We start from the raw sequence: 25585 nt of genomic DNA, 5'->3' as shown, positions 1-25585 counted from the left end.
AGGCCTTCATGAGTGGGGACAGTATCCTGTACAACCAGGCCATAAACACAATAGATCAGAGTAGCAAAGATAAGCTACTCTGAAAAGCTGAAAAACAGGGTTTCAGCTCACGACCCTGCGTCAGTGTGGAGAGGACTGCGGGACATCACCAACAATAGGAAATCCTCCCCCCACTCCATGGAGAGCCCTCAACTGGCTGACGATCTGAATGTGTTTTACTGCAGGTTTGATCACCCCACATTCACACCCCTCACCCGCTCCAACTCAGACCTCACACAGTCATCTGCATCCCCTGTTATCACCTCCCCCTTGACCCCCCACCGGCACTGACGGTCTGTGAAGAGGATGTGTGCCGGCTCTTTCAGAGACAGAAGACGAGGAAGGCAGCAGGCCCAGACGGTGTGTCACCCTCCTGTCTGATCAGCTGGCCCCCATCTTCACACGGATCTTCAACAGATCTCTGGAGCTGTGTGAAGTCCCTCCTGCTTCAAACGCTCCACCATCATCCCGGTTCCCAAAACATCCTCCATCACTGGACTGAATGACTACAGGCCCGTCGCCCTGACGTCTGTGGTCATGAAGTCCTTTGAGAGACTGGTATTGACCCATCTGAAGGGCATCACAGGCCCCCTGCTGGACCCTCTGCAGTTTGCCTACCGGGCAAACAGGTCAGTGGATGATGCAGTCAACATGGGGCTGCACTCCATCCTGCAACACCTCGACTCCCCAGGGACCGACGCAAGGATGCTGTTGGTGGACTTCAGCTCAGCGTTCGACACCATCATCCCAGAAGTCCTCCTCACCAAACTCACCCAGCTCACTGTGCCTGCTGTTGAGTATTCTGAAACTGGGCACTTCGCAGATGGTGGAAAACAGGCTTCCGGACGCGCGTGGATTAAGTTATCAACATTTAATGGCAGGAAATGTGAAACAAACATTCAACGCGCTCTCCCTCGTGTCCAGGCTGCCGGCTCCCGGCACCTTCCGGGAGCACAGCCTCCTCCGTCGGGGCTTACCTGAGAAAGAGAACGATCTCTCTCCAACACCGGAGTCTCATACTCTTCCTGTTTCCGGTCAAACCGTCACTTCCGGTTCCAGTCGCTTTCACAATCAGAGTCCCGTCTTGTTATTTGTCCGCATTAGTCACCTTCACAATAAAAGTCCCTTATTATTGTGAGTCACTTCACGGATTTCAACCGGCTTCGTCAATCTATAATACTAACATACAGTCACTCTCATGCAATATACATTAATTCTTGCCATTTACATCGAGTAAACATTACCCCTATGCTTCATAATACATTAATAACAATATCAATATTCTCCTTAATATTTTCTATTATAATATCTTTCTTTATGTATTAATTTAAAACATAAGACCTCTGCAGATGTTATCAAAATAAACTATTGCAACTTAACACTGCCTCCACCTGTCAGTGGATTACAAACTTCCTGATGGACAGGAGGCAGCAGGTGAGGCTGGGAGAAACAACATCCAGCACCCGGTCAGTCAGCACTGGTGCACCTCAGGGATGCGTGCTCTCCCCACTGCTCTTCTCCCTCTACACCAACGACTGCACCTCAGGAGACCCATCTGTTCAACTCCTAAAATTTGCAGACGACACATCAGTCATCGGCCTCATCCGTGATGATGACGAGTCTGCATATAGGCGGGAAGTTGAACGGCTGGTCCTGTGGTGCGGTCGCAACAACCTAGAGCTGAACACGCTGAAGACTGTGGAGATGACAGTGGACTTCAGGAGGAGCCCCCCAGCACTGCCCCCCCTCACCGTACTCAATAACACTGTGTTGGCTGTGGAATCCTTCAGGTTTCTGGGATCCACAATCTCCCGGAACCTGAAGTGGGAACCTAACGTCAAGAAAATCATCAAGAAGGCGCAGCAGAGGTTGTACTTCCTGCGCCAGCTTAGGAAGTACAACCTGCCTCAGGAGCTGCTGATCATGTTTTACACCGCAGTTATAGAGTCTGTTCTGTGCACTTCAATCACTGTCTGGTTTGGATCGGCCACCAAACTAGACCAGAACAGACTCCAACGGACAGTCAGGTCTGCAGAGAAGATAAAGGTGCCAACCTGCCCACCATCCAAGACCTGTACACCTCCAGTCAGGAAACGGGCAGGAGAAATCACTGCAGACTCCTCCCACCCCGGACACAAACTATTTAAACTCCTCCCCTCTGGTAGACGCTACAGATCAGTGACTGTTCGCCAAAACCTCGAGACACAAAAACAGTTTCTTCCCCCTCGCCGTCTCACTACTAAAAAATAACCCACTGTAGCATATATATTTATCCCTGCACTTCTCGCACTCTCCACGTCTTCTGGCACTACTGTTTCACAGCTACTGTATATAGCCATTCCTCTTGTATATACTTTAAGTCACTTTCTAAAACTTCTTAGACCGTTGCACTGTTTTGCACTGTTTGTTCTGTACTGCACTATTTGTTTTGTTTGTTCTGAATTGTATTGTGTTGTAATGTATATTTTGTGTAAGCACACTGAGAGTCACTTTACCAAGTCAAATTCCTTGTTTGTGCAAACTTACTTGGCCAATAAAACTGATTCTGATTCTGAAAATATGAAAATGTGACATTTCCGTGAAAACAAACTCGTGTGATGGAAAGCTCCAGAACAGTCACCACTAAAAGGTCCTTGAGGCGAGATTGTTGTTATCCATATAATTCTTTAATGGATCCGATGAGTTATGATGAGCCACAATGATCGTCAAGAGGAAACTAGTAGTTTATAGTCGCGGCTGTGAAACACACAACAAAAACAAATGAATCAGATAATGGCTTTATATTCCCGTTACACTGATGCTTTACACACATAACTGGATTTTTGATTACAAACACTCACAGCCAGGATACAGCAACAACAACAAAAGTAGCATATTAGTCAAGCAGTCCTAACAACGCATAATTTTATTTGGTTGTTGTGAAGCCATAATATCATTTTAAAATGTCATTAAACAAAAAAAAAAGTAGTTTGGTGATCTGATTTTGATTCACATTCCTGAAAACGTCAAACGTTTTTCTTTCCTGTTTGACATCATATCAAGAAAACAGCATTTCATTATTGCACAAAACTCCATGAAAGTTTTACAGATACATAGACAGTTAAAGATAATGTAAATTACCCCGTTACATTTTTTAAATAATCATAGCATTCGAAGGAGTAAAACTCACGTGACTTTAGTCTCTTAATCACAAAGCATTAATTGAAGATTTGATCTCAACGAGTTTCAGGATCACACTCCAGCTGCATTGATTAAAGATCGATACTTTTTAAATAATAAATTAACATATTGCTCTTAGAGCAGCAGATACACATATTTCATAAACATATCATTGTGTTTGCTTGTTAATACTTTTGTTTCTACTCCCTGAGAAACTAAAACACTGCAAAGGAAATTTCCAACACTTATATAGGATAATGTTGTTTTTTTAAGGCTAGAAGTTTTTCATCAACAAGTGTATTACTTGTCTTTTTGACAGCTTTTCATCAGCACACAAACTTTCATATTGTTATCTGCAATGGCTTAAAAAGCTGTTCAGTATATGGATAAAAAATTCTCCAAATACACACTCAATTATTCATACTACCTCTGGCCTAAAGTCACTAGACAGGACCAACGTGAGCGTTAACTTGTCTGTATACATGGACACCTGAAACAGGCTGTATCAATCTGATAATGTACAGTACACATGCCCAAGAAGAATCATAATTTTAAAAAAAAGTTTTTTGAAAACAGGATGAAAAAATATATATATATTTCAATTTCCGGGAATTAAAACAAATTATGAATTAAACCATCTCAATGTATCCAAGTGCTCCTTATTTTTTAAATACATTTTCAAGTCCATGTCATAGATTTAGTGAGGCAGAATGAGGCTACGTGTTGAGTTTAGTTTGTTACACGAGAGGATAATCGTCACAACAAACGTGTTTACTGGGAATACATTCGACCATAAAGAGAGCTTTTCAGAGGCTCAATCTAAACAGACCTTTTATCAATATTAATCGTCACTGTGAGTTTCAAAAGGGGTACAAGTACAGCGAATGCTCGCTTAGAATATCGACACAAATAAAAAAAATCTTCAATTAAATCCCTTTGCATTCGACTTGTTCTCCTTGCTTCAGTCACAGGGGATAGTGCTGTACCAAAGTGCAAGCGGATGGCTACAGCGTTCCCTTTAAATCTCATGATGGTGTAGATTACTGTTGTATAATCAAGCCCTAGATTAGGTATCAGTATTGAGTGGTGGAGAGAGCACAGCGAGTGTGCGCGGGTTTCTGACACCTTATCTCTGCTCTGCGCCGCCCTGTTCGACACGTGTGGACTTTTGTCCCGCGCGGTGCTACGACACCTGATCCCGCTTCACGTGTCAGTCGGCGAGGTCCTTGAATGCATTGTCAAGTGTTTCAAAAAAATAATAACACGCCTGTCAACACAAGAGAGCCCCGAGAGTGGAGTGTATCTTCAAGCTGTTGCTGTCGCTCGCGAAAATCTCGACGCCCGTGACACACATTTCCACAGCTCGGATTTCCCAGAAATGTCACATACAGTGAGATAGTCAAATGTAAATGAAATTACAGGTGTGTGTGTGTGTGTGTTAAATGAGCTGATTGCATTTCATTTAGCTCACTCCGGAGCACACTAGACACAACTTTGGTTAAGATCGACTCAAAAAACACAACGTACACCGTATTTTGCGCGTCTCCATTATTGATCGTGATTATCTTGTACAGAAAAAGCGAATTCATTTGCATTCAAATGGGAATCGGGTTCTACTCTATTCTAAAACCTATTACTTAGCATTAGAATAGGTGTTTAGGCTAGCATTAAAGGTATAGTTTTTACATTTTTTAAATGACACTTAATCACATCTTGCAGCGAGTTAGATGAGAAGACCTATAACACTCTCTCGTGTCTACCGAAAATACGCTGCTGGGTATCTTAGCTTAGCATTAAGACCGGAAACGAGGAGAAACGGCGAGCTGCTTCCTCCGATTTGAAGTCTTTGCGCGCGGCTAAACTAACCAGCCGCTGACATCAGCCGCATATGTATGGCGCAGACGTCACAATATCTAACTTCGCAAGAAAGTCGATTGCAAAACCCATTTCTCTTCAAAAACTATTCATTTTAAAAACAGGTGATTCAAATAAACGCACACTATATTGTGCCAAGTGTTGCTGTGGTAAAATCATGCATATCCTGCAGCTCACACAGACGAGTTGGTGCACCGTTGCTATATTTTCCTCTCGTTCACTCTCTCTTCTACACACACACACACACAAACGCACTTTTACTTAGATCACTTTTGGGGACATTGACTTACATTTTTGTCCTGGAATCTCATCCTCACACTCACCACGACTTGCCCAAACCTCACGCCTTACCTTGACCTTAACCTTCCTGCCGCCTTCGGGTCAATTTGACCCGATTAAATGTTTAATGTCGGTGTTCTTTCGGTAGTCAACAAACAAACATAAAGTACCTCACACTTAAACCTGGAAAACAATATTAATTCTAATAATTTTCTGGAGATTTTAATAGCTGGGGTCAAATTGACCCCAAGGGTAAAATATGTCAGTAAATATAAAGGTAACAGGAGGGTTAAACATTGAATCGGGTCAAATTGACCCGAAGGCAACAGGAGGGTTAAACACTGAACCAAAACTCATCTTTTTCCCAAATGTGAATACAGCTTTTGGTTCCCAATCATACAAACAGTCCCCAACCAACTGTCCTTTAATAGAAATATGTCCCCAAAAGTAGCTTAAAGTAAGGAACACGCCTCATCTCTCCTCCACTATTTTCTTCAGGCTGTCCACTATGTCCTCGCCGCTGACCCAAGGCACTATGTTTGCCTTGATCTTGGCACCCTGGGACATCTCCAGCAGCAGCCTGTGCATGGGGAAGTCCCTCCTCGGGAAGGCTGCGTCTCGGGGCCCCAGAGCCAGAGAGGGACAGATATCATTGGCCCCATCTCCGATATAGAACACCCTCTGAAAGGGAGCACCGCCGCGCTCCTTTTGCCGGCCCGCCAGATACTCCCGGAGGATCACCTGCTTGCACATGTTGTTGGGGCAACGGGAGCACGAGTGGGAGTGGAAGGGGAGCAGAACTAGGCGGCCAGTTGCGTCAAAACTTGCCGGGTTTGTGAAAATCTTGGTGAAAAGGTGGCGCACCCCGGCGCGCTCCAGCCAGGTCTCGATGAAGTACATGTTGGCGTCGGAGGCCACCGCCAGCTCAAAGTCCTGCCGATTGCCCTGCAGATACTGGAAGAGGGCCGGGAGGCCAGGCGCGGGCGGGATCTTCTCCAGCGCCGAATGGATGGAGTCCTCAGACACGCCCTGCTCCGCCATATACACCAAGACCTTCTGCATGTGCTCGTTGTAGTGGCCCTCCCTGTAGCTGCTTCTCAGCCAATCAGGAAGCTGCTGACCCGGTAGGGCGCGCACCACAGCGTCGTCGCTGCTCTCGTTGATGATGGTCTCGTCGAAGTCGAAGAACACGAGGAAGCGCTGTTGCTGCGGCGCTGCGTGGGTTTGATTCGACGGGGCCGTCATCTTCGCTGGCGTGGAGGAAAACGGTGACTGGTCCCTCTCTAAGGGAAGGAGAAGCCAAAGACAACAGATTGTGAGGATTTCACTTGTATTTATATAACACCCTCTAGGAATAAAATGGTACTGGCAGGACGCCATTTAGTATGACATCATGAACATCCTGCTTACTCTGCGCTGTTCCTTTCCACTTGTAAACATAAGTTTCCCCTACAGCCTAATTAAGATAATTTATATATACACTACCGTTCAAAAGTTTGGGGTCACTTAGAAATGTCTTTATTTTTCAAAGAAAAGCACTGTTTTTTCAATAAAGATAACATTAATTAAAAATACACACTATACATTGTTAATGTGGTAAATGACTATTCTAGGTGGAAACGTCTGGTTTCTAATGAAATATCTCCAGAGGTGTATAGAGGCCCATTTCCATCAACTATCACTCCAGTGTTCTAATGGTACATTGTGTTTGCTAATCGCCTTAGAAGACTAATATCTGATTAGAAAACCCTTGTGCAATTATGTTAGCACAGCTGAAAACAGTTATGCTGGTGATATAAGCTATACAACTGGCCTTCCTTTGAGCTTGAAGTTTGAAGAACAAAATTAATACTTCAAATATTAATCATTATTTCTAACCTTGTCAATGTCTTGACTATATTTTCTATTAAATTTTCAATTAATTTGATAAATAAAAGTGAGTTTTCATGGAAGACACAAAATTGTCTGGATGACCCCAAACTTTTGAACGGTAGTGTATTTATAGATAGCTCCCTGTGGTTCAGCAATTCATTTAAATTGAACCTGGACAAAGTGCATTTAGCGTAAGAAACAATCTCTCGGTATCCCATGTTAATTTTCTGTAATATTCAGATTTAAAACCCTGCAGCATCTGACATGCAACACACAGTCATACACTTGTTATCCTCATCGCCGTCCTCCACTCAGACATTCCTTCATTCCTTTTGGAGTGAGGGAGTACAACTTGATTTACACATTCCAGATCTGAGATGAGAGGCAATTCCATATTTACATAAGCATCGCCGATACGTTTGCAGCACAAGGCTTTCGCTGTTGCCGGCGTGTTGTAACTTGAGTGGAGGGAGAGCTGTAACATCGCAGCATACCATCGCCATAAATGGAACAAACATGAATTGTGATGCCAAACCGGCCGAGTGAGGTGTGAAATAGTAAAGCTATTCAAGTGAATTACTACTTTTGATTCATTTACATGCTATTTTATACTTCTAATGCAGAACATTTAAGGGTATATGGATCACTTTTAATCTATAAAGGCTATACTATAGGATCATACTGCCCCGAAGAGTCAAAACACAGTAACTATATATATTTGGTCATAATCTGGGTTCATTTCGGGTCCAAATTATTGAAATCTGTTTTAACTAATTTGCACTTAATTAAAAGAAGAAGTACAAATCAAAATGCAGTGACTAGCTAAGAATAGCTGGTAAGACATTTTCATTGTTTCCTGTGATTAAAAAAATAAAATGTGTTAGTCCAACATTGAGTTATTTAAGCCACCTTGATAAGGCAGTCGCTCCGTCTGAAAAGGAACACCAGATAAGATTGTCTTCCTAATACTTAGATTAGCAGTGACTTTAGCCTCTGACTCGAGGAATTCACATGATTGACATGTTTACGCTGCTTTTAAATTAAAACGTATTTAATTCAAAATTATTTCATAAAACGATCTCATTTAGTCAAGTGGACAATAAAGCTGAGAAGATGTTATAATAAGTCCATGACCATTGTTAAAACGGCATCAAATGAGTGTTTTACAATCTGGCCTAGGAGACTTTAAATCGAAAACCTTTTCTGTCAACGTTAGACAGTTTGTATCTTTTAATTTTACATAAAAAATGCACGAGCATCCATTGAAATAAGATGTATTGTTAAAGATTACACTACTGTATGTGAAGTAGCCTGGTTGAATATTGAATTCATCAACCAGCAACAACATTTACATCTTATTTACACATCAGTAATTAGCACTAATGGAATTAGCATATTCTGCATATAGTGAGTATTGAGCTCAAATCCACTTGAGTATATTACGTATGACTTATTGTTTGCTCCAAAATAAGTAACACAATTCAATGAAATAATAATGGACTAGGAACAAGTTTAATATTATGATCTAAGAAGGTCATGTGGCAGGGTAGCTGTGTCTAGTTTCCACATGCATCTTGCACAACCTCTACATGCCAGTTATCTAAGAAATACCTACTAGATCATGAAAACAGCATTAATTACCCTCTTTTAGATGAATTTAGGCTCTTATATTACGTTTCAAAATGTTGTATTGATTTAAAAATGTAAATTCCTCTGTATTGAATATGATGTTGTGGAGAGCAGCGAAGCTCGGCCAGTGCATGCATACCGTTTATCTGACCATGCCAGCCCATGGACATTGTTATAATAACAGACCAGCTGGCGTGACGCTCTCTAATATAAATGTCCTGTAACCAGCAGTCCGGCTGCAGCGACGCATGCGCCGAGTGGGCGAACGTCTGGTCTCCAAAGCAGCTCCATTATTTATAGAGCATATTTACACACTAAGCTATCTAATTTTAACCCCGGATGCGACGGGACTGAAAGTCATGAGCGAGCTCTGTCAGGACTCGTTAGGCTGACCGGTTGTTTGTCCGAGCGGCAAACATGAGCAGGCAAATTCAAACAGTCAAATCACACACAGAGAGAGAAAGAGAGAGAGAGAGAAGAAGAAGAAGAAATGTGCTGATTCGGAAAGAAAAGCAGGCCTACCGGTGGTGGGCATATGAGGGAATATGGGAGGCTAGACGCCCGGCTCCGGCGACCGCATCCCAGTGACGCGGCAAGAGTCCCACAGCAGTGCAGAGGGTATTCCCATTTAAAGCCAGTGTCGTAACGGCGAGCGTAAGCACAGCACATCCGGCGTAACCCTTCAAAATAAATGACCAAGAGAGTGACGCTCTGTCAGGTGACGTTTTAGTGATAGCGGAGATAAACGGAAACACAAATTGCCTATCCAGAGCCAGATTTTAATTTGTAGCAATAATGTTCACTGCTTACGAAAATATACAGTTTTATTTAGTATTATGGAGGCATAAGTAGCCTCCACGATACTCTGCTGTACTTTAAATGCTACTTCTACTCCGTTACATTTTGGGAGAAAATGTTGTCCTTTTTACTCAACTACATTTATTTCACAACATCATATAAATACAAACTATAAATCAACCAATGCCTTATCATGTACAATTATAGATTAAACCCCAATACATAAAGGAGTTGAAATCAGATCCACATTTACGAGCAACAACATTGAAGTGATTTTGGCCTACACATGAATGCATCAGTAATTATCATCCAATGGTATAATATACTGTCTATTATCATGAAAATTGGTATTCCCTTATACTGCACTATATCGAAGCCACTACTTCTTAGTGTAAAGATCAGTATCTGTTGCTGAAGAGTCATCACAGCCGATATTTGGAAACACTGAATTAAATATCTTTTGAGACATCTGTTTTTCAGTTAAATGTATATTCTGCTCTATATTGTATGTGCAGTTAAATGTATATTCTGCTCTATATTGTATGTTTTTTTTATTATGCCTGAACCTCGAGTCCGTCTGTACACTTCACACATTTCATTTATTTACACTACACACATACACACACATTTCATTTATTTACACTACACACATACACACACACACACATTTCATTTTCATTTACACTACACACATACACACACTTTGCATTTTGCACACTCTGTCTATATTTAATATTTTATATTTAATTTAATTTTACACTGCAGTCATTAGTATTGTATTGTGTATGCATATATGTTGTATATATATACATATATATTTTATTTTATATTTTACTTTGTATACTTTGCACAGTCATTGTATTATATTTGTTTGTGTGTGTGTATTGACGTTCACATTGAGGAACTGACTTTGAAGTGAGATATTGGATAGACATGGATGTAATGCGAGGCAGTAATGTCTTTATGTTGTTTCCCACTTGTTCCTGTAATTACACAGCATTATTCAGTACCAATGATGTCATGATGTCTTTTGTTTAACCCTCAGCTGGTTGCTGCACGTGTTCGTCTTACACACATACTGCCGTTGCTGCTGACTGCAGCAGAAAGGCCTCCATTTATTTTTAGATGGACATTTCCAGCAAAGGGCAAAGCGACAACTTATGTTTCTCAGAAATACGACACGTGTTTCCACCAAATCAGTTAGCAGTCTTTTAATGTTGCTGCTATCAGCTTTAGTTGCACCTTAGATCCACATTTACCAGATAACTTACAGCTGTTTACTTTATGGCATAATGATCTCCTTAACTGTGTAAAGTATCTGCTGTAGGCCTACAAAGGGCTGGACACACTCCTAGTGAGGTAAGAACAAGATACACTTCCAGTTACATTCTCCGCTGATAGATAAAGGGAATAATAAGGATAATGTTATCAATATATCAGAACATCGCCGCCTCTCTATCCTTGAAGAACATGCTGTAGTTCATGTGTTGTGCTCAGTACTATCCTTCAAGACTTATTGACAATACTGTGTGATCATTTGCAGCGCATATGTATGAGACAAGTGCTTTTTAGTGACGGTTAACAGTGTTTTTGAAGTCATAATATTCATTTATTCATACAGCACTGATTGCGATATTTATTGATCGATGTGACTCTTTGCTAGATTCCAGGGCTATACGCCCCGGATCTCCACTGACCTTGGATCCTCCCACGTTGAGTTTATGCCTCATTTACTTTACACATCCACTTTTAGTCGTTTAAATATTTATTGCCACTTGTACTTTTGACCTTTGCACATGTTTCACACAAATTTTTAATTTTTTTTGTTGCCTTATAACTTCTAAAAGCAGTATCCTGTATCGAAAAGAAAATTAAAGAAAACTGACTTGAATATATAATAATTATTTCTTACCATGTCAGCGTGGTTCAATATCGGTTCTTCAACATGTAACTGTAACTGCTGTCAGAGCGACACAAGTCGTTAAGCCCACAGCCAATCCGATGTGGCTTGAGATACAATGAGCAAAACTATTTTAATCGTTACAGTTTACAGTGGCAGAAAACATTCACAGTTTATTTTTCTCATGTAGTTTTTTTTCCTTATTTATTTTGGGAATGTGTCCTTGACATTATGTTTACAATCAGAAAAGGGCCGTAAATTACACAATATTGAGAACCCCACATCATTCATCCATAATGATGGGATAGTTAAAGGAAGTTCCTCACAAGTTTTGCTTTCTAGGGCAGAACAGGAAGCGGAATCAGAAACACTGAAGGAAAGCTGCCAGATGAGGACCTCTGCTGGTCGCCATGTCTTAACCCTCCTGTTACCTTTCGGGTCAATTTGACCCCATTCAATGTTTAATGTCGGTGTTCTTTGGGGTCAATTTGACCCCAGGCTGTTTGTAACTGTGTCAAACATATAAGAAATATCAATTTTTTTATATATTTAAAGGGCTATTTAGGTAGTCAACAAACAAACATAAAGTACCTCACACTTAAACTTGGGAAACAATATTAATTCTAATAATTTTCTGTAGGTTTTAATTGCTGTGGTCAAATTGACCCCGGAGGGTAAAATATGTTAGTAAATGTGAAGGTAACAGGAGGGTTAATAGTCAACCCAAAACTTGGTTCCAGGTTTAGGCATCAAATCTTTGTGGGACAGTTAATAAAAACACAACAAATGTTCAATTTAAATAGCATGTAACTACGCTGTGAACACATCTGTATTCATATTTCTGGGCTTTATTTAAGTTGATTATACAGAATCATGAGGGTCAACTTCATGCACCCTTCATCAATATGGAATCAATTGAGTAATTTACAAGCTTAGAGGAACATGATGTGATAACACTTTAATAATACAGACGGGTTAGTGCCATATATATCACAGGAGGCATGTGTGCATAGTGTGTATAAAAATGAAAAAAGGTAGCGGTTTGATCATCATAAATACAGTAACACATAAAATATGTAACTTATTGAGACAAACGGGTTAAGAGACGCAGCACGCAGTGATCATAATCATATCTATAGTCAGAACAAAACACATTGCGTGGTTGAGTAATGAAGCAGGAAAGAATCTTTGATTGGGTTATTAATTATTATAATATATTTAACAGCTATGTTTTAGAATTTTATTATGAAACATGTAATGTCTAATTAGAAAGTGAGAAGGCTTAATCGTAATTATGTTTTTTATTTAACAAGACAAGCTACAGTACACATTCACAGGCAACACTGTAGAATACTTTAAATACTTATTTCAAGGCACTATTTCACCACTAGATGTCCCTCACTGCATGGATGAATACTGTATCCATTTAACCCTCCTGTTACCTTAGGGTCAATTTGACCCCATTCAATGTTTAATGTCGGTGTTCTTTCGGGTCAATTTGACCCCAGGCTGTTTTTCACTGTGTCAAACATATAAGAAATATCAACTTTTTAATATATTTAAAGGGCTATTTAGGTAGTCAACAAACAAACATAAAGTACCTCACACTTAAACTTGGAAAACAATATTAATTCTAATAATTTTCTGGAGGTTTTAATTGCTGGGGTCAAATTGACCCCAAGGGTAAAATATGTCAGTAAATATAAAGGTAACAGGAGGGTTAAACATTGAATGGGGTCAAATTGACCATACGGTAACAGGAGGGTTAAGTAAACTGTTGCGAAATTATTTAATGGAAATATGACTGATATTTTAGATAACCACTTTTGAATGTTACATTTAACACACATAATGTAGTTTTAAAGTTATATTTTCTGGCTGTTATAAATGTCAAATAAAGCATTACATAAAAATATTAAAAGATGACCGAGGAGTGTTTGTTTGAATGTTTAATCTTCACCGTTCGCCCTTTAACATCTGGACAACCATCTGCTCAGATTGACTTCAGTCCCCACTAACAAATCCACATCAGATCTTACTTCATACCTGGAGAAGGAAGCCACACTTGGCAAAGTCACAAATGTAAATAATATGAAGCATATTCTGTGAAACGTTCTTACTCTCTTTCAAGAGACAGAAAGCAGGAGTGGGAGAGGAATGTGAGGCGCTGCTCTGGTGCGGATGAGGGAAACCCTTTTCTTCTCTACAGCTTCTGGAGCATCTTTCTGCATCACAGCACTAATTTAAACCCACAGCTGGACACGACATACTTTAGCCCAACATTCATGATCATCCAATTCAAAGATAGTCATGCAAGCAGAACAAAAAAAACACAAATTACTGTGAAGAAAATGGAAGCTTGATAATCCATCGCTATATATATATATTTTAAGAGCTTCAAGATGAAGAAATATTGAGCACAGAAACACAAAGTGCAAGTAAAGCAAAATCCCATTTTTTCTTCATAACCTACAGGAATGACTTAGTAACACATACTGTCGTTGTGTAAACACTTATATTTTCATTTTCAATAGGCAATGCGATTTCAGAAAGTAGCTCAATCCATGGAGGAGATGAACTGAACAGTTTTAGCTCAAGTTCAGCACAACGTTGTTTAGAAGAAAACCGCCGAGTGCCAAGAGAGAGACATACAGTTGACTTGGTGGCAGTGGTGAAAGCTGATTTTGAATTTGGCACATGAGAAAAATATAACAATTCAAACTAGAATACAAAGAGATACTTTTGTCTAACAACATTCAAGAAAGAGGAATTAGAGTTTTGCATCACAACCCATGAAACTAGAACACTCACCACAATGTTTCCTGATAAACTAGGCTGGGGTTGGTCAATTTAATTACAGTTACTTATTGCTTCAAATTAACGATGTGTAACACGATAAAGAAGTTCGAAGCAATATATCTTGATTACATTCAAATGACTTTATGATGCCGATTAAAGAACAAACAGACAAAACACAAAGGGAAATGTGTTTCAGATTAGTATACAGACAATCAGACCCAAAAATATTTGTTTTAACTACCATTTATCAGAATACATTATTCCTCACGTGATGCAATAGAGTACAGTTGTTTTTCATTTAAAACACACAGAGACACGACACTCATTACACAACAGAATCTTCAAAAACATTAGAAAATACCGACAGTCAAATAACACACGGCATCTTGCTCGTCTTCTCTCTGTGACACGTGAACAATAGAGAACTCATTCAGGAAGTGCAAGAAAACATCATTTAACTAAACATCCTTTCTCAACCCTCCGCTTTAACTTCCTCTGTGGCCTCTTCTTCCTTCTCGCTGACGCCAGCTTCAGTTTTCTCAACATTTTCCACCGGCTCAGGGTCGGACTTGGCTTCCTCCGTCTTCGCTTCCGCCGTCTTCGCTTCTGCCGTCTTCGCTTGAGGAAGAAGGATGACTTTCCCAATGTTTTGGCGGTCGTGCATGCGCCTCATGGCATCAGTCACCTAGCAGAAGACAGAGGAGTATAACTGGTATTGCATATTGCATTTTAGGCTATGCATTCTTTACCCTGTTGCTTTTCCCATCTCCAAAAGACGAGATTAATTGCACCAGATTTGTAGCGACGACATGACACACCCGCTAATGGCCAATCAGTCAAAATGAGGAGGAAGATTAATGAACACGATGGCTATCTGTGCTGTGCATCTCTGCAATAAGTCATCTGCACTTCCTATTATTTCCTGCCTTGGCTTTTTTCCGCTTCCTGTGCGCAGATGCAAATGCAGGATTGTTTTTCCCATCACTCTCCTGTGTCTCCTTGAAGGGAGCCAGAGACACTAGAAACGCACAGATATCCCCGTAAGTCGTGGATGCCACAGCAACAATTTAGACCGTCACCTAGCAACGGCCCTTAAGTACCGACTCGTCTGGTGGGGGGGGGGGATTGAGGTTTGCTCCTCTGCCACACGAGTAATGGAAAAGAGGAAAACGACAGGAGGCTGTGACGCAGAAGAAGTGGAGCATCGAGTGTCTGAAGACTTTGAGCAGTCGAGAGAACTTGAACTTCTTTTGTTTTCAAACCTTTCAGAAATTGGTCAACATATCCGGAAACGAGCTTATTCACTTTCTTGTCGAGACTTAGATGATGCCACTCTAAAAATATGAATCGATAGCCAGCAGCTGGTTCGCTTAGCTTTCGAAGAACAGCTATGCCGACGGTCAGAAGGTTAAAGGTCAGTAGTTCACATATTAATGCGTCAAGTCATGTTTACCTTCGCATTGAAAATGCGGAAGGTAATATTTTGATCGCCGTGTATTTATTTATTTATTTGTATGCGTGTTATTCGCATAACAAAAAAAGTTTTAAACCGAATCGCATGAAATTCGGTGGGATGATTGGTTATTATCCGGGGACCATTTGATTAGATTTTGGGATCAATCGGGTCAAAGGTCAAGGATAGGTCAAAATCTTCTTTTTACCATAGCACGGTCAATTTCTATCCAATTGGCATGCAACTAATGCCAAAATGTTCAGAATTCAATGCCCAATCTTGTGATATGCGAAGGTATGCGCTCTAGCGAGTGCCCATTCTATTTTTAGATTTGCATTTACCTTCGTCCAAAACCAGGCTAGCCGCTTCCCATTGCTTCCAGTCTCCGCGCCAAGCTCATGTTTTCCTATTTATCGTACATCCTTTTCGTTCTTGTAATTTCTAAGAGTTGCACAGGTAGATTCCGTTTCACCTCAGCCCAGACGGTGCCGTCATGATGCTTAAGTAGCAGAACCTCTTTCACATTTGAGATTGAAAACACAATCAAACAAACCTCCTCGAAGTGATAGCACGAGTCGATGCGGGGCTTGATCTTTCCCTGCTCGTAGAGCTCCAGCAGCTTGACCATCGTCCTGCTGATGAGCTCCTCGTCCGTGATGTAGCCCAGGTGGAAGCCGCAGACGGCCTTGTTGGACTGCATCAGCTTGAGCGAGGTGAGCGAGAGCTGGTTGTACCAGGTCTTCGCCATGGCCAACAGGTTCTTCTTCTGGCCAGTCACACAATTGGCTGCACCTAGAACGACAAACAATAGAACAATGACGAATGTATTTACTGCACTATTTGTTTTGTTTGTTCTGTATTGTATTGTGTTGTAATGTATATTTTGTGTAAGCACAGAGACACTTTACCAAGTCAAATTCCTTGTTTGTGCAAACTTATTTGGCCAATAAAACTGATTCCGATTCTGATTTATAGAAATCTTCTGCAAGGTTAGAGATAATGAAAACATAAAAGTAGCAACACTATTATAAATAATAAAATGTCTTCTGATCAGAATGTCACTTGAAAGGTTCAAAGTATTATTAGCTTTGTAGTTAAAACTACAAAAATTCCTCATATTTTAGAACCTGATATATATTATTTTATATCTAAAATATAAATCTTCAAAGTAACTTGTAGCGAACACTCAGATAAAAGTGTAATATTTCCCTCTGAATATACATTAGCATGTAGTAGACAGTCAAATAAGGAACCTTTAATTTGTACTAAAGTATAGTACCCAAGTAATTGTTCCTACTTTCCACCTTGGTTAGCTTTTATTTAAGTCTAGTTATTGTTGATAAATTATGCAAAAAACAGCCTCATTAAAATGTGTTAAAATAGGCACACAAAAAAAACAACTACATTGAGGCAGACTGAATACATTGACAAACATATTTAGTTTCTTCTGTTTCCAGGTGACTCACCAAAGACTACAAGCGTGCCTAGAGGCTTCAACAAACTGAAGCCTTTCTGGGTGTCTGAACCGCCGAGTGGGTCGAGGACGATGTCCACTCCTGCAGAGCGACGGATCAAAACAAATTAAATGGATGGGGAGGAAAAATAAAGATTACATTTATTTTTTAGTCACTTTATCAACTCGTTACTCAAGAAACAAAATACATTAAAACATTGTTAAAATGAAATCCATACATTTCCTGGCCAAGACAGACAGGTATATGGAAGTCGTTGTTCCTTAGGCTTAAACACAACCACTGGCAGTACAACCAGTTGTGCGTCTTCTCACCCTTCGGGCTGATTTTGCGAATTTCCTCCACGTAGTCTTTGGTGCGGTAGTCGATGGGGTGAGTTACGCCGCCCTGGGCAATCGTCTCGTGTTTGGTGGCTGATGCAGTGCCGAACACCGTCACGTCTGACACGGTCCGACACAGCTGGGTGACAGCGACGCCAACGCCACCTACACATGTGCAGAATCAAACTGAAGTGAGGAAAGTAACCGCAGGCGTTTCAATTTCCAAAGTGAAGCTGTTGAACATCTGTGCGATCGCTCTCTGAAATGCTCAGTGATTAAATAATCAAACAATAAAACCACACTGGCTTTTTCACGGATGTTCGCGAGTGGTTTCTCAACCTGTGAGATACTCGGAGGACATTGAGACAAGAGAAAGGGCTTCAGGATGCTGGCTGTGCACACTCGGCAGTAATCCCTGCCGCCCTCTCCTTCCCCGTGGCCTCCAGTCAGCTGACGGCCACCCACACACTCGACACTGAAACGTGGCCTTTGAGAGGGGAGGACGCAGAAGAGCTCCGGACCGTGATGGTGGATGCTGATATTAACTGAAGTGTCTACTTAGACTCGGGCGTGGTTGATAAACACCGAGCTATCCGAGCGAACGCAGAATTAACATCTTTTAAACATAATGAATATCAAATAAAAAAAGGGCATTTCGCTCACACTTTCTATCACGCGCATGTCTATAATGCAATATACACATACTTAGAATATGTTCCAAAAGTACTCGAGCGCCTGATTCTTTTTGATCTCGAGCCGTCGCCATCTTGAGACAATTGTAAAGGTCTTAATTTCGTGTTTGGTACTTTTCCTTCTTTGATTAAAAGAGTACTCCTGGTACCTTAGTTATTTAAACACAACAGCAAAAAGACATCTTTGCTTGTTACAGTGTTGGGGCTCCGTTTTGAAATGTCAGGTGTTGCCAAAGCAACCATGCCTGATAATGATCCTGTTTTCCATTTTATGAATAAGCTTTTATGACACACACACCCAGACCCACACATTTTTCAGCACAGAAATGCGGCTGCATTCAAAGAACCGATTAGTGACCTGGATGAGCGGCGTGACTCTTTACAGGTTACCCGGGAGACGAGGGGAGATTTTTGTTAAACATCAAATCATGGGGGAGACTGTCTATTCAACTGATTTGGTTTGAGGAGACCAATCGTGTCGAAAAATCACAATTGTGGTTGATTTCTTCATGTATAATGTTTATACTATTGATATATTTTTAAATTCAATACAGTGAAATGTCCATGAAAAGTAAGAAATACTCAAAAATGTCTGACAGCAACTTAAAAAAACCCAAGGGAGACATCTTCACATTATTCTGTCCAATAACAAAAACTAAAGATATTCACTTCAAACACAAAAAACAGAGATAAGTGTAACTGATAAAGAAGCTGTAACCAGCAATGCTTTTTGTTGCATTTTTGTACCCGACATGACGATTCAATCAGCAAACTCTTCATCCAAATTGCACAAATCTTGGAGAATAGAGTTTTAAATGTGTTGGATTTTGTCTTAACTTCCTCGAGCATCCTCAATATTATCGTGTCATATTTTCAAGTGACACTGATCAATTCAAGAATAAAAGAGTACTTCCTTATTTGTTGCTTCACAGTATTTCGGACGCCACTGATTGCATTTGTACTAAACTGGGAAAATGACGCAGTGTTCAGAATACACTGCGTCAGGTTCTCAGTTCTCACTGCGTGCGTCTTACCTGCTGCCATATGGATGAGGACACTCTTGCCCGGTCTCACATTGGCCATCTCAAACAGCATCATGTAGGCCGTCACGTAGTTTACGGGGAGAGCAGCACCTTCCTCAAAGCTCATCTGCGCGGGCATGGCGAAGGTGACGTTGGCGGGCACAACAACAACTTCCTGCCACATGCCATAGCGGCTCAACACGATGACTCTATCCCCCACCTGAGGAAGGAAGGTGAGAAAGTTAATTCATTAATTTGCACAATTTTGATTTCACAATAGGACCTTTCAATAAGGGGGGGGGGTACCCATACAAAAACAGTCCTGTCCCTTTAAGCTTAAGGCTGTGAGTAGGATAGGCTGCACAATGAATTTTATATTAATTGTAATTACAATGTTGGCTTTCCACAATTAAATGAATATTTTTGCCCCTTAATATCGACGTTGAAAATACATGCTTCTCATAAAAAAACATGACTGCATATCAAATCAAGCGTTTCCTACACTAACTGCCAGACGATTGAGATATTTCCGCCACTTTTGGAGAGCCGTCATGAGGTAGCGTGCGGTCAGCGGCAGCCTGTGAAAAACTTTGCTGACAGAAAGCAGAACACTCAAAACGAAAGAGTCTTATTTTCATCCAAATCAGCAGAAGCAGCGCTCTCTTGATTTCATTTAGGGGGAAAAGTTTTAGTACAATTCTATTTTGCCTCTAGGAATGCACTGTGAATGACGTGCAGTCTTATTTTGATAAAGATTTGCACATCAGCATAAATGTACCAAAAAATGCTATAAAAAAAGTCTCTAAAATCAATAATCGTGATTTTTAATCCTATCAATATATTGATCCATTCTAAATTATATTTGGCAACAATCATGCAGCTCAGAAGGATGCGAGTATGTGAAGAAACTGCCTTCTTCGTGAGCTCAATTTCTTGTGTCATCACCACTTTGCTCTTGACGGGAAGGTGAGGTCGAGCAGGCAGGAAATCATCCGACACATTTTATTTGTGAAATGACATGAGGGCAAGTTATTACACAGCTGCTGTGCATACATTCATCCCTACAAAGAAATGATGCTCAGTCATCTCGTGATACTCGGCAAGTAACGGAAGTGAAATTCCTTGAAATCTTAAAGGGTTCATTATGACGACAATTTAACAAATTTGGCAGAACAATCCATTATTCTAAATATTTACTTGAACAATGTTTTCCCTCTAGAATAGTGAACAATGGCCATGTGACCACGACACATACGAGTGGGACATTTAAGAAGCTGGAATCAGCAAATGTTTAGCATTTTTTGCCTGAGAAATGACTAAAGGGATTATCAAAATAGTTGCAAACACATTTTCATCCGATTGAGTGATTTGTAACGGTTCGTATCTGGACCCAAATTTAATCACACGACTTCCAGGGATCTTAGACCTCTTATTTAAAGCTCCGGAAACGGATTAAACAGAAGGCTGGGAGGTTCGCCGGGAGTCGGGCGAGCGAGTTAAACGGGGACAGGCAGGGTCGGCAAGTACAATCTGACAAGGTGTGTCTGGAGGGGAGGAGCCTAAATAGAGACTTGATTAGTGATCAGAGGCAGGTGAGTGAACAGGTGACGGGAGTTAGCCTAACGAGGTGGGAGTGACTGAAAAATAGAGTCAGGAGGATGTGGAGCTGAAATGTGACACATATTATTCCAGCTCAGTTTACCAGTAAAAATGCTTTTTGTTTTTTCCTTCAGCTTTACATCATCACTTCTTTTTGAAAACAGAAATGTTGTCTTCAGACCTCACAACCAACTTAAAACACGTTGCGTGTATATTAAACACGATCACGTCAATCCTGTTGCATGGACCTGCGCTGTGTCGGTTCAAATGAGCTCAGACTCGTGCGCTTATGGGAAATGTTGTTCCCGTTTTGTGCCCTGGTTTCTTCTAGAGGGACATGCCATTATATAAAGTATCGCTGGTGTTGCGAAACTTGTCAAAAAAGTGAAGGACTCAGGAAAGAAGTCAGATTGTGAACGCTGCACTGCTTCCTGTTCAAGCTGCCTCGAGAGCTCCGAGCTACCCCCACTTCCTGCTGCACACAAACGCATCACAATAGACAGATGCCCCCCCACACACAAATAGTTACACCCCCACGCACAGACAATAAAAACATTGACACATGAACACATGTTGCTGTTGTCTGTTTAAGTGAGATAACTCTCGATAGCGCCAACTTCCACATCGGATGACTCAAAAACTCCTTTTTGGGGTGGATAACATTTCCCAACCTCTGGTCTTATGAAATACTGTCAGACACCCACTGGGTGACCTCAAACAACACATGATAGTTAATTATAAAAAAAAGCTGAGCTCATTTCCTGCAATGCTGACATGAACTGAGGTCAAAGTGATGCTTGAAGTAGGACAGGGACGTTTGTTTGAAATCCTTATTTGAATTAGATACGGCAGAACTTTAGATATAGATTAGAATAGAGATTTGACGTTACATCAATGCATGATCATATGAACACAGGGTATCTGCTTTAAATTGACCATACTTTTCAATATACCGAGATGAATACAGAAAACACACATCCTCTCGTCACACAACATTAAGTCGATTAAGGAGTTTATTTGCAGAGCAGCTGCTGCATTTCTTTGAAAGCGGCCAGTTTAATACAGCAATTACTGCTCCGTCTTCCAAAAATATCAATCGAGTTACGAGGCATAACTGTCGATGGATTTTTTTTACTGGAAAGTCACGCTGTAATGAGACCCTACATCACACATGCGCTGCGTCTGCTTTCCAAGCAGCCACACCCTCCTGTCCTCGTCTGGAGAAGCCTCGCTGCTGGAGCCTGGCTCGATCACCACAGGATCAGCCTCTCTTTGTAAACATGTGATTGTGTGTGTGTGTGTGTGTGTGTGTGTGTGCCACTTCAGTCCTCACATATTTCACATCTAATACTCAGTGCGTGTGCATTTTGAACCTTGTTGAGATCCTTACATTTACCCCATTTCCTGCACGTGGCGTTTTGGGAGCGCACCACTCCTATAAGATTCTTGCTCTTGAAAATGGAGATACGGGTGGAAGGAGGAATGAGAGGAGGGCTGGATAGGATTGGAGTAAGGTGGAGGAGGAAGAGGGAAATGCCATACTGACAGAGCGACACGGAGGGGCTTCGGTATGACAAAACACACAGGTTTAATTAAACAACAGCCTGTACATCCTAATATTAGCAGAGTAAAGATGAGGCTGATTGAAAGAAGGCCTATGTCTGACCTCAAAGCATCTCATTTGACTAGTCAGACTGAAGTTATGGCTTTATTCACTTTACAGCTAAATATGGTTACCAAGTCTCATAATATGGTCTCATGTTCACAATCGGATTGGTTACAAATGGAAGCAACAACTAGTTAAACATTGTCTCTGAAAGACCGACTGAAGTCCTATGCAGATGAGCTTGGTGGAGCATGTATAGATACAACATTGAGGTTGTTAAAAACCAGACGTGCAGCTGCTCTGAAGGAAGTTCTAAAACGACTCTTCCAACAGTCTGGATGAAATATTTTTCCGTGCAGATTGAGCGAGGACATGTGTCATTTTCAGCTGCCATCTTTGTTTGTTTTAGAAAAAAATAGCCGTTTAGAATTTTGTATCGCGCAGTAGAGCATTCCTTTAGGTAACTGCGACTCTAACATAAGGCTAAAACACAAGAGGAACACACTGGGGCTCGGATGCACAATGATTAACTGTGCAACGCTCCCTGAATGTTTCACTTCTCTTAAATGTGGCAAGAACAGGAGACCATGGTTCAACTTATTAAAAGATCTGTAAGCAAAAAGCTTATTCAGTTTAAAGAAGGCTGAAATTATTATTATGAGAGAAAATGAGGAAGTTTGCTTGAGAGTCATCTCACTGTTGCTGAGCTTTCCATACAAAACAAATAACACAGCTCTAATGAACCAATGACACAGCAGATAAATACTGTTATTTATTCAAATATAAGTGCTTTGCGTCTTCCATGCATGTGTGCAGGACATAAGCACCTTCACATTCTGCTGCTTTGATTCTTTGTCCAAAGTAAACTAATCTGAAACTACAAATGAAAACTGTACAAAAACCCGTGTCATAAAGTCATGGAGGTTGCTTGCAATGAGTCACTATGCATTTCTTTAAGTCTCTACATAAATAAATAAAGTGCACATAACTGGTTATGTGGCCTCTGGTGTTATCTGGGATCAACTATGCTGAACCTCAGGAAAAACTGCAGCAAATAAGGTGCCTGTATGCTTCAAATAGACCAGTCTGCAGCTCACTGGATTTAAAGGAGGCACATATATAAATATAAATATTCTGAGTGTTTAATAAACTTAATGAATTCAAACTCCATAAAACTCGACCTCTGGAAAGCTCTTTATCAAGGAGAAGGTAAATACACTTCAAGGACACATATTAATCAAACAGTGGCTATTCATAAGGCCAAAAGAAAACCCATTTCCACACATGAACAGAACATGTTACATTAATGGAAAAAGTTATTTTTATTTATTTATCTGCCTTTTTCACTGTGCATACACAACATTGTGTGCAGAGATGTTTTAAAACATAGTAAAGAACTGTTTGTACAAAGTCATTCATTTGAATATTCAGCTACTATTTTGATAATCAATTAACTGGCAAATTAACAGAAATACAGAACATGTGGTTCCAGCCTCTCAATTTGATGGATAATCTGCTTTTCATATAATTTAAAATCTTGGATATTTGGCTTTTTTTGGACTGTTGGACTAACAAAAGAAATCAATTCATCATCTTGGGTTTTTAGAATATTCGGACAGGCGATTTTCACCATTTTCAGACAATTCATTGAGAAAACGTGTGTGCATGTGTGTGTTCTTTCCATGCGTGTCAGTGGATGAAGAAGGATAAATGACATTCAAAGTCAGTCATTTGGTGGTCATCAGGGTTATACACCAAATACACCAAGCTCCCTAAAAATGAGGTGACATAGTTTCCTCCAAGAAAAAAAAGTCATGCCATATTGAGTTAAAGAGAAAAAACATCTTGTTTAGAATTTAATGGAAAGGATTACGAGCATGTTTTGGCGAGGAGTGACAACACATGTGCCACTGAGAACCACATGTCCAGTCCAGAAACACTTTCTACAGAAATGTGTCGGTAAACCTCTCGGGTTGAATCCCAACTCAAGCCTCCGCCGCTCCACAGCACGTGACTAACATTCTTCATGGTCGTAATGGTATGCGCGTGCACTCAGGGGGCCTCCACTCACCTGCCGGTCCTTCACGCCGTCCCCGACGGCTTCGATGACCCCGGAGGCCTCCATCCCCATGATGACCGGCGGGGCGGGCAGCAGCTCGTACAGCCCCTGTTTGCCCAGGAGCTCGGCGAAGTTCAGCCCGCACGCCTTGACGCGCACCACGACCTCTCCGGCCCCGAGCTGCGTGCGCGTCTCCGTCTTCACCTGCAGCTTGACTTTCTCGTAGCCCCCGTAGCCCGTCAGCACCAGAGCCCGGTAGGAGAGGGGCGTCTTCTCGGCTGCAGGGGTGCTCGCCGTCTCCTGCGGAGCCTCCGCCGCAGGTTCGTCGGTCTTCTTCTCCTGTTCGGGGAGTTGCTGCTGAGTTGGAGCCTCTTCGCCAGACATCATGACCACTTGAGATGAGTTCAGCCTGTTTGGGCGTTGACACTCCGACGAACAAATACTCAGGGAGAAAGGAAAGAGTTTCGCGAAACGCAGTTAATGTGCGGTGCGGTGCGTTTGCATAAAATAGGTCCTTCAGTGAAGGCAGTCGTATCCTTTGTGGAATTAGATTGTTCCTGCGCCCTGCGGGGTTTCCTGTGCTCGCGCTGCGCTCAACAAGTGATCAATGAAACAGCGGCAATTAAAATCATGAATTCCGGTTTGGATTTTCACAATAAGACGCTTCCTTGGCAATTAATTGACCCCAAACAGTAGAGTAGGATATAGTGTAAACAATATATAGGCTACATGTAAGAGATTTAAGAAACACGGTAGGCTTATAACCATCAGTTTGATTTCACAGGTACACCATGATATTAATAAGATAATATAAGATGAAATAATCCTTTATTAGTCGCAGTGGGGACATTTACAGGATTTCAGCAGAATAGTGTAAAGTGCACACAAGACACAACAAAATAAAAACAAGTATTGTAAATAAGCAATACAAACCATACTAACTGAAATATTATAAATACAGACAGAAAAACTTAGAACTACAATTCAATTCAATTCAGTTTATTTGTATAGC

At 41.0% G+C, this 25585-nt stretch overlaps 2 protein-coding genes across 2 annotated transcripts; both read right to left on the bottom strand.

The window, feature by feature from the left end:
• Positions 1-2800: 2800 nt before the first annotated feature.
• On the bottom strand, positions 2801-9472 carry LOC130204040 (probable phosphatase phospho1). Its single transcript, XM_056430527.1, has 2 exons — positions 9376-9472; positions 2801-6635 (listed from the first exon to the last, which is right to left on the bottom strand). The coding sequence occupies exons 1-2, from the start codon at positions 9386-9388 to the stop codon at positions 5824-5826; spliced, it is 825 nt and encodes a 274-aa protein (XP_056286502.1). The 5' UTR covers positions 9389-9472; the 3' UTR covers positions 2801-5823.
• A 3365-nt stretch (positions 9473-12837) lies between these two features.
• Positions 12838-25160, bottom strand: LOC130204039 (synaptic vesicle membrane protein VAT-1 homolog). The gene is made up of 6 exons (XM_056430526.1): positions 24586-25160; positions 19322-19529; positions 17590-17760; positions 17270-17359; positions 16357-16595; positions 12838-15035 (listed from the first exon to the last, which is right to left on the bottom strand). The coding sequence occupies exons 1-6, from the start codon at positions 24958-24960 to the stop codon at positions 14823-14825; spliced, it is 1296 nt and encodes a 431-aa protein (XP_056286501.1). The 5' UTR covers positions 24961-25160; the 3' UTR covers positions 12838-14822.
• Positions 25161-25585: the final 425 nt, after the last annotated feature.

Source organism: Pseudoliparis swirei, chromosome 13 (assembly GCF_029220125.1).
Source record: "Pseudoliparis swirei isolate HS2019 ecotype Mariana Trench chromosome 13, NWPU_hadal_v1, whole genome shotgun sequence".
NCBI lineage: Eukaryota > Metazoa > Chordata > Actinopteri > Perciformes > Liparidae > Pseudoliparis > Pseudoliparis swirei.
The sequence above is the reverse complement of the archived record's forward strand: the minus strand, read 5'-3'. Positions and strand labels throughout refer to the sequence as shown.